The following is a 13,756-nucleotide window of genomic DNA, read 5'->3' on the forward strand; positions in this document are numbered from 1 at the left end:
TGTTTGTGTGTTCTCAGTTTCTTTATGTTTAACTTTCGACTAGAATCAGTTTTCAAAAGATTTGAGGAAGCTTGCAACTACAAATGAAATGAATTGGAGCAGTGCTTAGCATTATGCTGAACAAAGTGCTAGGTGTTCTGGAAAGGCAGATGTGAAGCCTTTCACACTGTGCATTCAAAATTCATGTTTACTTTTGAACTTAATCACACCAACTGTGGTTCCCAATGTGTGAAACCTGGATTATTTTCACAACCATCCATTTTGCAGAGGTGCTGTAAAAGGAAGAATTTTTACTATGTGGCTAAGCACTATAGAACAGCCTACAGGGAATTATTAAATGCATCTTCAAAACAGTGCAATAAATAAGACCATAATCTGTAAACAAACGGAGAAGTTTAAAACTAAATACTGAATAGAGACTCATTCAGGAATAATAGTCTATTTCTTTGGCTGGTTGAGAAAGCATACTCAGAGGAAAAATTTAGATGTCTACAGATTATCATAATATTGAGATATATAGATATCTGTATCAACCAGGCAAATGAAGGTTGCCAGACACTTTAGTTTTGTTACTGTAGAACTTAGCTTGAGTTGGCAAGCTTGGTATGCTCTGAAGCTTTTCAAGTAGGTATAGATGCTTTAATCGAGCCGGATGCTCGTATTTCCTTCTAGTGCTGGCCTATTATGCAGAGAAGATGTCACAAGACCTTGAGGGACCTGTAAGACTTAAACTTAAGCAGACAAAAAAAGAATAGTTTTCTAATAGATTCTTTAATTTTCTGACACAGCGCACAATTTAATTTTTTCTCAGATTTAAATACTTTACCTTCTGTGATGTTAGTTACAGCAGAATTTGAGTGTCAGGTGATTGCTTTTATTCCCACTAATGGTTTTCAGTGGTTTTTTTTTTTTTTTCCTTCCCTGACAACCATGTGGAATTTGTGCTTTATCAGTCTGATTATAGCTGTAATGTAATTAAAGTTATTTTTCTGCAGGGCTATATAGAAATTGATTTCAAAAGGAGAGGAAAGATACTAAGATACTTGGTATAATGGTGTAAGATTCATCTGCGTTAGGAACACATCCTATTTATTTTGGGTTCTGTGACTATTTGAGCATTTCTTTACACATTTTTCTAATGAAAAGTTGAACATGTACTTCAATGGACATGAAATTACCAAAATTGTGTGCATTCTGTTTTCGTATTTTACTGAAATGAAAAATGTTGATGTCAAATTAGAAGCTTATGCTGCTTACTGAATTTGTTGAATGTTTTGTATTTAGGAATTGAATTCCAGAGTGTACTGTAACTGCAGTACCATGAACTGCACTTGTTTTACTTTCATTTTACCAGCTAATACATAACTTGGCAAATTTTGTGTTAAGTGGGTATATACTGAAGTTAGTGGCTAGAATCAGGAGATAATGTACAGAAGCATTTGTCCATGTTAACAGGCCCTAAAATAGTAAAAATGGGAAAAGGAAGTAGATAACTTGGGGCACTTATGGGCTTGCATAAAATGGGAACAGAACTGCTATTCTTTGAACTTACTGCAAAGCACTTATATCTGTTTGCTTTTGTGTGCACATCTGATTGTCCAAGCAGAGCTCTCGGGCAAGTAGTGGAAAAGGGAAGGAGCTATAGGATTTTTTTCCTAACATACAGGGAAGGTAAACCTTTTGGGGAGTGAATGGGAGGAAATTACTACAGTGGCTGTTCGCTAATCTTGCTGGAATGTTGGGGTTTGGTTGGTTGGTTGGTTGGATTTTTTTCACTTTACAATCATGCTCTCACCATGGTGATTTATATACTTTAAAAAATCAGAGAGAGACTTTTCACACAAAACACTTACTTAGCCTTTGATTTACAATTACTGAAATGATGTTTTGACTTTTTCTGTTAAAGCTAGTCAACTCTCTCTTCCACTTTTCAAATGTCTTTTTTTCCCTTCCTTTAAGATCGCGCTGGAAGCATCAGTACTCTTGATTCCTTAGATTTTGCAAGATACTCTGATGATGGCAATAGGGAAGCAGATGAAAGAGTAGCAGGTAAGTTTTTTTTTTTTTCTTTCTTTCTTCCTTTATTTGGTACAGGAATCATAGAACACTTAAAAACAACAAATCAAATGGTAGAGTTAGCAGCAGTATGTTTAAATGAACGTTCTTGAAGATGAGAAGACTTTGCTTTAGGTATTTAAGTAGTCACTTTATGACATACCAAATTTCAGGTCCATGTATTACAGCATTACTGTTGAGTGGCTTTTTTATTTTTTATTTTTCCTAAGAACATATAAAAGCACAATGTCTTTCTAAATAGCAAATATTCAGGTAGGTGGTACTTTATATAATTCTACAGTTTTACACCTCACCAGCATAGTAGCAACCAGTATACTTGATAATAGTGCCCAGTTGTTTTGACAATAGAACAATATTTTGATACTGTTTACTGACCTCTACTACTTAGCTGTAACACGTTTAACAAATGCTGCACAGTAGTCTGTGACTACTACTCAGGTAACACCTTTATAATGTATGGATCTCTAGTGAATCATCTGTTAAACATAGCCGTTGTGTAGATCAAACAAGAATTATTCAGATCCAGAGTAAATTTGGGGTTTTCTGAGCTCCACAAATCTTTTCTTTAAAAAATCTGAATTATGCTTTTCTTCTCTTTAGATTTCTGCATTGTATAAGGTTGTTTCAAGGAAGTGACAGGGATTTTTTTTTCCCTCTTGCAGTTGTTCTTAAACTAAGTCTGTGGGAGTTTTAACTTCAGATTTATGATTATCTAACCAAAGGCAGAGGCTACTTTTCTTTTATGCTGGATTATAATAATTTCACTTGCACGTGAACCATGCTACTCTAATTCAGGCTTTTTTCTAAATTCAGAATTTAAGCTATTCACAGGTTCTCTAGAGAAAAATATTAAACCTCTCTAGAAATTGTTGCAGAATTCAGTTTACTTTCCATCAAATAATACCATTTAATATCATAAGCATGTGAAGGTTGTCCAGGCTGTGACCATTATTTACATCATTTAGCTTTATTAAACATGAAATGATGCAAGCTATTGCACTTCTGCTCCATACTGTTGTCTCTTGCTCCAAACCACCATGCTTTATCCCAGCAGAAATGCTGTCAAGTATTACTAAACAAAGAAGAGGCTGCTGATGCATAGTTCTGTAAAGGTTCTTCGCTCTGACGTTCATTCTCTCAGTTAGTCTAAATGGCAACAACCATGACCCAGAGAGAAACAAAAGCATTGGAGAAATCTCATTTTTCTTCCCTGGCCATTGTTGATCAGGCAAATGACTGAATGAACTTCATGAACTTCAGGAACATGAAATATATTCAGGTTTTTTGATGCCTGGCATGGAACTATAGATAATTGTTGTTCTTTCACTTATACAGAAACTTCCAGATTCTTAATACTATCTAATTATTGTCTTTTGCAATATATGTAGTCAAAGTTTCGGTTTCAAGGAGGGAAGCAATCCTAAATAAACAATTGATGTTCTATGTAAAGTGTGTTTAAGGAACCCAAGTGTTCCTGAATCGTCCTGAACTACAAGGCTGAAGCAATCAGCTTTCAGATTTTTTTTTTTAATTTTCTCCTTATCTTGATAATATTTTTTTTCCTATTTATAGCCAGTCCTTCTTGGCAAACATATTACTAAAAGAGCTAGTTTGATCCTAACTTGAAGCTTTCCTTAGTAACTAATTGGATAAGAGCTGTTTAAGGATCAATCAGAGAACTGACATCCATCTTCTGAGGGAACCTGACAAAATATTGATTGCTTCCAGTATTAAATAAATATATCCTAAAATTAAATATGAAATTGAAATACGCCATAAGAGGATTTTGAGGATCACAGTGTGTTGTTTGTCCACTCCATCATATGTAATAGACAAGCAAATTATATGGCAGGATATTTACATTTCTGTGCTCATTTGAAGAGGTTTCTGTATGACCTGTTCAAAAGTGACTTCAGAACTTGAACTAAAGCAAGCGTGGGTATTATTTCTGGATGTTTGTGAAGACTTGAAGTTTTCCAAAATAATCTACTTAAAACTCCATTCAATTATAATTGCTTCAAAATCTCTTACCTGAATTCTGAATAAAAACATCTACTTAGGCAATAAACTCAGTTGCACATAAGTTCCTACAGAAAACTGAAAAATTTTCAATATGCACATAAAACATTTTTTCAACAGAGGCTTCAAAAACTTTGCATTTCCAATTCCTTCTTTGAACAAAATCTGACTTATGACTTCTGCTTCTGAAGTAGTCCTTAACTGCAGGTGTACTTTGAAACTTAGCTAGAAATCTGCCTTGCTTATTTCTTCTCTTACTCTTTCTTTTCAGCAAAGAGGAGCTTTGTTTAGGAGCTAAAAGTATAATCTGCTGGAAAAACTTGAGGCCATGATCTGATAGTCCCTTGTCTTTTATAGACTGATTTGGGCAGAACCCATTTCTAAATTAATTTCCCAGTGAAATGAAGAATAGTAAATCAATACACATCAGTCAGTAAAAGAAACTGGTTCTGAGCTGGAAGACCTTTAAAACCAAAATTATAGCATATCCAGTTACTAGCATTTTTTTAACATGTTAATGTTGGAAAGCACCAAATCAAAAACAGACATCTACTATTTGAAGGCACTTGTATTTCTGTTTTTGTTGTTACCGATGATGTTAGACTTAGTTGTTGGGTTTCTTGGTTTGCTAATCCAAAAAATCCGGGAAATAACTAAAAACATACTTGTTTGAAATGGATTTCAGTATTTGGAATCTGCTAGTCCAATTGGTTTCATCTGGTGTTAAAATGCCTAGAAGCAGAAAATGTTTTCAAGAGTTGGTGTGACTTGGGAAGTCTGATGAAAGGAAGCTAAGTGCGTCTCTTCTGTAATATTGTTATTAATAATGTAATATAATTAATAATGTAATATCAGCTTGACTGAACGGATGCAAGTCACAGAAAGCAAGTCAGGATGTGGACAAGCATGACAAAACTAATTGCAACTTATAAAACAGCAATTTTCCTCCTTATCTATGTCACTTTAATGCAAAAATTGAAAGCTGTGTAACAAGTTGGATTAAAAAAAAATTAAAATCTACAGAGTTTCAAAAATATATGCATCCTTAGAGCTTGCAATATGCTAGATGAAAACAATTTGTTCTCCAAGACTAGTAAGTCTTGAATCTGAATTCTTATATGAAGTGCTGAAATAGTTGATGCTAGTCAGTGCTGAAGAATTTGTTAGGTTTAACTATCCATTTTCATAAAATAAGTAATGAATGGAAGACTTTTTCTATTTCTACCCAATTAAGAGTACGCCTAATTTGAAGTCAAATACCCACAGCATTCTGTATTGATAGGACACCTTCAATCTAAGGTCTTTCACCACATCTTGAATTGACTTTGTGCACAAGTATGTTTGTTATCTTAAAGACTTTACTTTCTGTAATTCAAAATATTCAGTAGTGCTAACCTGCCTTTAAAGTCTGCTCTTCCAAGAATCTCTAATTTTAGAAATGCTATGCTGTATTTTGAATGGTAATAAATTTAATGTCCATAGTGAAACTCCTTTTCAGTCATTTGTGTTCTTAGATCCTCCTGCATGAGCACTGAGCAGTCTTGTTAGACTGTTTATCTCCAATAAGCGCAGTGAAACATTACCATTGTCAGGTTTATAAGATAAGGGACAGGCTCAAAAATCACTTGATTATTTGGGGGGATTTCATTAGTCTGAACTTAGGTTCGCATTTCCTGCTTTTTCTGCAGCCTTTTTGTTTACATTTTTAACACATCCTATTACTCATATGCAATCACAATTCGGAGAGCAATCTTAAAAACAAAAAAAATACATCTGCAATATAACAATCACTTGCCAACACTGCGTGTTCAGTTTGTTCGTCCTGGAAGCAGGTCTGTTTTTTTGTTGCCATTTGCTGTCTTAAGCCCTGCTAAGCAGCTGTGTGCCTCCTTGAATTCCTTCCAGGCTGGTAGTCTCCACAGGTTGGAACTGAAGGCCAGTGTGCTGTAGTTCAGGTCTTCTGTATGACTGATCCTCTCTTATTAGCTTGCAAGCATTAATAAGGCTAATAAGCCAGGTCTTGGTTTCCCACTTTTAGAATGATAACAGATTCTCTAATAACATGTTCATGAAGCCACACGCTGATCAGAATTTCTTTGCAGCTTGATAGTCATCTCTAGCATTGTATTACACTGTCCTGATGCAGTTCTGTTTGTTTTTTGTCCTGAAATGTTTCACGCTGCCTGTGAATGTGATCACTTCTTTTCTTTTTGTGGACTTGTATCAGGGAAGGGGGAATTAGGAATACATCAGATACTGAGCTATATTGTCCTAGTATCTTAATTGCTAACTCTGTCAAGTAGTTAAGATTTCTTGTGATTAACTCATAACATCTGTGCGAATCCATCAAATATAAAGAAATGCTGTACAAGCTTTGGAGGGCGTAATTCAGGACCTTCAGAGTTTTACACTTAATATACAAGGAAGAACTTGAAAACGACTGTTAAGAAAACAGTCAAGCAAACAGAAATAATGGCAAGGTATGTTCGAATTGAAGGAAAGCTATATAAGCACAGGAGGCGCTGATACTTAGCTATCCTTCAGAGAACTGTACTACTTTGTCAGGATGCTATTAGTTGCTTCGCAATGTAGAATTACCTTTATGCTGTTGCCTGAAGTATGCAAAAGGCTGACATGATAATTCGTTTGTAGAATGTAAAATTACAATACAATTGGGAAAAAATACAACTTATAGAAAACTAAATACTGAAAATCAAAAAAAGTACAGCTTATCACATCAACTTCTTTGCCTAGGCCCAACAATATATTGGAGTTCATGTGTTAATTTCACTTTGTTCAATATCCCAAATTGCAAATTTTTCTTCATAACTAACTTCCCATCTACGGTTCAACAACGTAAGTAGTTAATAAATGCGGGTGAACAGACTGAAATCCTTAAAAAGCTTGGTTTTTAGGTATCTAAGCTGAGCAGACAAGCCACCCGCTCTTGATATGTGCTTCTCTTTTAAAGGTGTACCAGATTAGCTGTGTAAAAACTGAAGTATTTAAAAATAGCTAATCTGAAAATCTTGGTCTAATCCTTAGCTGATTGCTTGAAAGATTCAACACTTCTGATCAGTGACCTAGTGAAGGATCAATGCTTTTTTCTGATTGGTAACTGTAATGAATTCAATTTTTTATAGGAAGAAGCAGGTGAGCCATTTAAATTTGGGAGGAACAGTTTTATTCCCTAAGGCAAAACAGTTTGTTCAGTAATGCTCGTTCCTTACAGGACGATAAGTGAACGTCACAGCTCCAAATTTCTGCTCTCTGCTTTTGTGTTGGAGAGGAGACTAACCTCAGTTCTTTCCTCTCCTAGGTGATCTGCAACAAAACTCTTCCATGCATCTTACTTAAGGAGCATTAGCTCCTCTCACCAAGTACTGTAGAGTTGTGCATGTTATCACTTCAGTCAAACATGAAGTTAAAATTTAGGTGGCTTTTTCAATGTGTTTGAAGGGTTAACATTTTGAAGGTATATAAGGTTTATGACAATGAGAGAAAGAGACCAGATCATTTGTTTTAAAAGTCAGTACTTGAGAAGGGCTACAAAGAAAGGGGACGGAGGTTGCTTTTATTTATTTATTTATTTAAATACAGAGAACTTCAGGTCATCAACAAATGGGAATTACCAATGTTGATCTCATCGATATAGAAGGAGTTGAGTTAAAAAATCGTTGCATATTTTGACAGAAGATTGCATTTCGTCATAGCTTCTAAAATAAAGAAATTTTATTCATTATTTAAAATGTCTTTTGAGAATGTGATGTAATGTTTACAAATATGTATGCCTAAATAAAGAGCCTGAAAACAAACTTCTTCAAATAAAAGCTAAATTTGTGACTTAAAGATACATGAGATTTGTATAATGGTAATTAAAATGGTTGCAGTAATCACAATAGGAAATGAGGTACAACTGTAATGGTACTGTTTTGTGGTGATCTGGCTGTTGTGACAAGCTGCAAAGTGACTTCTCAATACTATGTTCAGAGTTTTCCACTATATGCAGAGAAACATGCAGCAGAGTAATCTACTTTTAAGGATGAGTGGGTAAAGTCATAATGGCTTCTAACAATTTTCAGCAGCATCACAGTTCACTGAAAATTAATTCTTGCCGTCTGACATGGGTTTGTCTGACATGAGTTTTTTGGCTTTCTACGCTTCAGTCATATGTGTTATTCCTATTTTTCCTCAATGAGATTCCTGTTTTTTTCTAGTTTTTGTTTTTTTGGTTTTTTTTTAACTTTTTTGGTTTGTTCTGTTTTACATTTATATCATTCTGATGCAGTGCACTCCTGATCTGCAACTGTTCTGGTCTTTGAAAATATCGTTAGAGAATCAGATGCTAAGACATAGTCGTATTCATCAAAAGAATTACTTAATCTGAGTTCTTTACAATTTTCAAAACCTAACCAATCAGTAGCTTACAACTTAGAAACTTTACTGTGAATTAGTAATTCAAATGTAAGGAAGTATTTAAATGATTAGATAGTTTACTGCAAGAACATTTTCTAACTTTGTTGCACAGAAATATTTGCAGATCAGCATTGCTGAATACTAGAGAGTTATTTTGCTTATTCTATTCATCACATCCTTAGTTGTGCATTCATATTGCTGCAGTAAAATTCTGTGCATCAAACAAGTTACTTTCCTTTAGAAAATGTGATGTACTATAGTTACTCCTTCAGTTTTTATGGATAAATGCAAACTGAGTGAATCTTTTTTTTTTTTCTATGCATGTTAATGACCAAAAGGTTCTTAAAGTTCAAAAAGGCAACCGATTTATTTTTAGTTTTTAGTAGCATTTCTTACAAGGAAGAGACAATTCAGTGTTTCTGCCCATGCATTGTCCTCTATAAGTCTTTCAAAATAACCTATTAAATTGTTCCCAGGCAATGATTAAAACCCTGGTTAATATGTTCTTATTAAAAGCAGTTGCAACAATTTTAGCTTTGCCTGGGAATCGAAATTAAGTAAATATTAGATAATTATTTAGAATAATTTAGCTAACGCTTCAGTGTATAGCAGTGTGCCTGTTCTAGCTGACTACAGGAATCATTCTTTCTCGTAACTGAAATTTTAAATTTGATTAGAGTAATATGAGAATTAATGATATGCATGGAAACTATCTATCTGGCAATTCCTTAAATAGACTCCCTCAAATGTGTAAATGACTATAAAAAGCAGTTAATAAATGTTTTGTAAAGGCACAAGATTTTTAAATTGGAAGGTACAGCTCACATGTGACTTGAAAAGCAAACCCTGTGAGTTTCCAGTGACAGCAAAGCAGTGCTAGCAGTGCTGGGCCTTTTTTATAGAAGAAACACTGGAACGTGAGAAACTCGTAATGGTGATTTGGGGACTGGGGGACAGCTAACATCTGTTATATTTAAATCTCTAAAGCTGACTCCAGATGATGGAAAGTGTTGTATAGGTCAAGACTCACTGGAAACGTTTGAGAATAATTGAGCAAAGAGATTTCTGTTGCGAGCTTTTAAGTACCGTGAAAGTGCAGATTGTGCTTTTTTGTTTTGTGCATCTCTAAGTGTATTCACCTAAATTCAAAATGTTGCTTGACTCTAGAGCATTCCTGAAAACTTATAGTAAAATGACAAGAATGTTTTGAAAGGAGACTTAGCAGTTCTTAATTAGGAAATACATTGTTTCAAGTTATGCCATGATACTCCTTTAAAGTAGTAAAATTGCAGTGCACAGTCTTGTTTTTTTGTTTGTTTGGTTTTTTTTCCTTAAGAAATTCAGTAGTCTCAGCAGGGCAGTACTATCAATTTCTCAGCTTTGCTACATGGAGACATCTTTGAGTGCCACCAGCACTCAAATTTGCTGTATTTAAAATTGTACACTTGGATTCTCCAGGTACTCCCAACCCCTAAGGAATTAATACCTTTAACAGTATCTGTTGGGAGTAAGAGTGAGGGGGAAAACATTACTAACTTTTTTCAGTAATAGGCAAAATTTAAAAAGAAAAACAAATGAAACAACCCTACAGCGAGTCCTTGTCAGACAGCTTGAAATTTTAATTTAGCTAACTTAAGACCAATAAAACTATGGAAAATGTTCACCAGTTTGCTTTCAGATCAACTCTGCTGCATGCGTTCATGAGTTCCATAAAGATTGCATGCTTTCTGTTTAATACAAACTGTATATTTTTTTTTCACACCCATCCTTGCTTTTTATATTTTATTTTTGTTTCCCTTGCCTTGGTTGGATGCCTGTGTGTGTTTAATCCAAATCCCTGTCCAGTCCTGGAGTTTGAACTACGGAAAGCCAAGGAGACCATTCAGGCCCTCCGAGCCAACCTGACTCAGGCTGCAGGTGGTGTACATAAACCTTTTCTTAAGTCTCTACTTTGAACGATATAGAAGTAGTTGAGCTCATCCTGTTTGAAAGAGTAAATTTAGTTACTTTTTTTTTTTCCTCCCCAGAAAATGAAGTTCCTTTGCAGGAACGAAAAAATTATAAATCGAGTCCTGAAATTCAGGTACGTGGCTGGTGATAAACAGAGTTCGACGTGAACTTCAATACAGATGTACTATACTAGTCATAGTATGCCGAAAGAAGATGAACCTAAGATGTAGGGTACTGTTTTCTCTTTTTTTTTTCCCCCCAGGAGCCAATCAGACCTCTTGAGAAAAGAGCTCTAAACTTCCTAGTTAATGAGTTTTTATTGAAGAATAGTTATAAGCTTACATCAATAACATTTTCAGATGAAAATCATGATCAGGTAAGGTTTCCTTGTATCTTTCTACGTGTTTTAATTCTTTTGTTGCAAATATTTAATTATATTGTAAGTCATATGCAAGTATACACTTTTCCAGGTTCTGATGGACACCTTTCTGGTTATAACCTTTAAAGTTAAACTCAAGGATCTAGATATAATAAAATTTGGAAGGTCATCTTTTTCTTAAATTACGCTCAGCTGATTTGTGTGGAATGATTACATATGCTCGTTGTTTGTTATCCTCTCTGTATATATGATTACATTTAATCATCCTGTAATATTGAATATGTTGTTGGAGATGCTCTCAGTAATAACGTGTTGTCTTAGTTATTTCAGAGCATAGCTATTCTTTGATGCGTTTTTCTTAAGATGGCCAATTTTATGTCTCTGGCCTGCATTTCACAGGGAAAACTTCTTCAAATGTGTGGAAAGTTCTAATTACATTACGACTGTTACTGGGTGAACAAAATGACGTCCTCAATACCTACCATATGTTCAGCATAAAACTGGAATATTGTCAGAAGAATTGAATGTTTTTCTACTTGAATTTCAACCAGTTCTTTCATTAACTAGTACTCCTGAAGTACTTTTCCTACAATTCATGTCTTACTCTGTAAAGAAAATGAATGGTTAAATATAATTTTTGTAATACCTATCTATAGTTGAAGTTTAACTATGCTTAGTTTCATACAAATACTTGTGAGGAAACAGCTCCCAAAAGAGAAAAGAAACTAATAATTTATCCCTACTTTTTATGGAACATTTCCTCAAATGGGAATGTTTTACACTGCGAGGATTTTAACCAAAAAACATCTAAAAATTCTTAACTCTAAACAGTGTAAACATACTACAATTAACACACAGCATGCAGAATTTTGTCTGGATTGTTAACGTAATCCTTTCAGAAAATACTCTTCATTTGGTTGAATATGAATATGTAGCCAGACTATGGAAAAGCATAATAAAAAGTTTGAATATTGGAGGAGGAGGGAGCAAAAAAAAAAAAAAGGGGATGTTCTTGAGATTTATATACCTTTAAAGAGAGCATCACAGCTCCTGCCTGACACTGTGCACACTTATTTATATATATGCAGTATTCCTTTCTTATTTTCTCATTATGAGAAATAATCTTGTCATTAGAGGAGGATAACATGTCGATGAGAAAATGGAGGACATGTCGTGATGGTTTAAGACCAGAGGCCTCATTACTGTTTGCAGCTGTGTACAATTAATATGATTATATGTCCAAATTTTGTTGTGAATATGTACCTATTTGTCAGTCATCTACAGTTACTTGACTGTCTACTTCTGGAAAATTGTACCTTACTTGCAAATGAGATGGGAAGAAGAAAGATTCCCTTCTTCCCTTTTAATAGGAAGCCTTCAGACAACTGCCCTGACTTCTGCTAGAATTTGACCAATAATATATCTGATTCCGGAAAACGTTCACATCCTAGGAAACAAATTTTGCAAGATGTGTGTTTTATAAGTCCCTCCCTTTAATACAGTACGGAGAGCTGCCGCCTTTAGGGTGGAACTGCTTTGGGTCACAAAGTAGACGTTCTGTCTACTTTTGTTTCTTGCTATCCATTTTAAACTTTAAAGTCCTTGCTACTTCAGTGCAACTTTGACATAGTTATTTTACTGTTCTGTAAATGCACATCTACAGTCAAATGAGGAAGAAAACTAGAAGAGAAGGAAATATAATGTGTGTTTTTGATTCTCTTATTCTTTTTGAGGATTTTGAGCTGTGGGATGATGTAGGATTGAACATTCCAAAACCCCCTGACCTGTTACAACTCTATCGTGACTTTGGAAATCATCATGTTACTGCAAAAGATGTAGTGGATGTATCAGTTGGTGTAGAGGAAGATGAATTAGAGGCTACCACTCCTATACTTGGGAACGTTCCTGTATTTGAAACGCCACAGTCAATAGAAGTAAGGGAGACCTAGACAAAATGTTTCCTTTTTTTTTTTTTTTTGTTACTACTTAACTTCATTGTACTAAACGCTTTTGTTTCTATTCTGTATTTAGCAATGTTTAATAGTACAGAAGTTAGAAGATCAAATTAATGTGTTAAACAGTGAGAAATGGTCTTTGATGGAAAAAATCCAAAGGCTTGAGAGGTACGTGCTTATCAATTTGCTCAAGTGCTGTTATGTGTTGGAATAACTTCTCAGTGGTTTTCTAGCATGTGTATGCTAGAATTTATATCTATGCTATTAATAGGGGTTCTTCAAGACAGAGCAGTCTTTCTCTTTTAATGTAGTATTTAATTTGGAAAAAGGAGGAGACTTCAGATTACTTAGTTCCTTTTTATTATCTACATTGTTCAATTTTGTAATCAGTGTTGTTCTTTCAGTGTAACTTCTTGATTTAATTATTTTTTTGGAAACGAAAGTCAGTTCTGGTGTGTTCTGTTTAGCTTCTCTTTTTACTCCTGAATACTGCAATGTGTAAAGCTTGCAAATACTGTTAGAAGAAGTGTCTGTTTTAATAACCTATTTCAATACAGTTCTTCTTTCTACAAAGCAAGACTAGTAGAAATGAGTGTCTTAGAAAATTCTTTAAAAGTTGGTTCAAAATATGTGACTCTGTAAGCTATCATTCCTCTAAGAGATGTACCCATGCAAAATATGGGCTAATGCATGTTTTTTCAGAGGCTTTACTGACTTGCACTGTTATTGTTTCAAAGCCAGATAGGATAGTATGTATTAATTCATATCTGAGGTATTTTAAGTATTCCACCTCAGATAGATTTGTATCTCAGGACAACTTGTGTCTCAGTCCTCAGAGTCTGGCCAGAAGCAGATTAAAAACCTGTGTTATTTCATTTATTCGCTCATTGTGAGTGCAGCCTTTTTCCTACTGCTAAGAACTGACTAAAGAACTTTGTTAAACTAGTGCTCATTTGATCAG

At 34.5% G+C, this 13,756-nt stretch overlaps 1 protein-coding gene across 6 annotated transcripts in view; it reads left to right on the forward strand.

The window, feature by feature from the left end:
- Nucleotides 1-13,756, forward strand: part of RELCH (RAB11 binding and LisH domain, coiled-coil and HEAT repeat containing) — a 79,487-nt gene that overhangs the window by 11,666 nt on the left and 54,065 nt on the right. For 5 of the 6 annotated variants that reach the window (XR_011138997.1, XR_011138998.1, XM_068931574.1 and 2 more), the window contains exons 2-7: nt 1,960-2,049; nt 10,357-10,428; nt 10,539-10,594; nt 10,724-10,837; nt 12,574-12,774; nt 12,872-12,963. Coding sequence is in view for 4 of the 6 variants with exons in the window: in XM_068931574.1 (XP_068787675.1) it covers nt 1,960-2,049; nt 10,357-10,428; nt 10,539-10,594; nt 10,724-10,837; nt 12,574-12,774; nt 12,872-12,963 (625 nt within the window). In the remaining 2 variants the exon portion in view is untranslated. The remainder of the gene's footprint in view (nt 1-1,959; nt 2,050-10,356; nt 10,429-10,538; nt 10,595-10,723; nt 10,838-12,573; nt 12,775-12,871; nt 12,964-13,756) is intronic. The other variant, XM_068931576.1, reaches the window with a different exon arrangement.

The sequence above is a fragment of the Struthio camelus genome, chromosome 2 (assembly GCF_040807025.1).
Source record: "Struthio camelus isolate bStrCam1 chromosome 2, bStrCam1.hap1, whole genome shotgun sequence".
Classification (NCBI taxonomy): domain Eukaryota; kingdom Metazoa; phylum Chordata; class Aves; order Struthioniformes; family Struthionidae; genus Struthio; species Struthio camelus.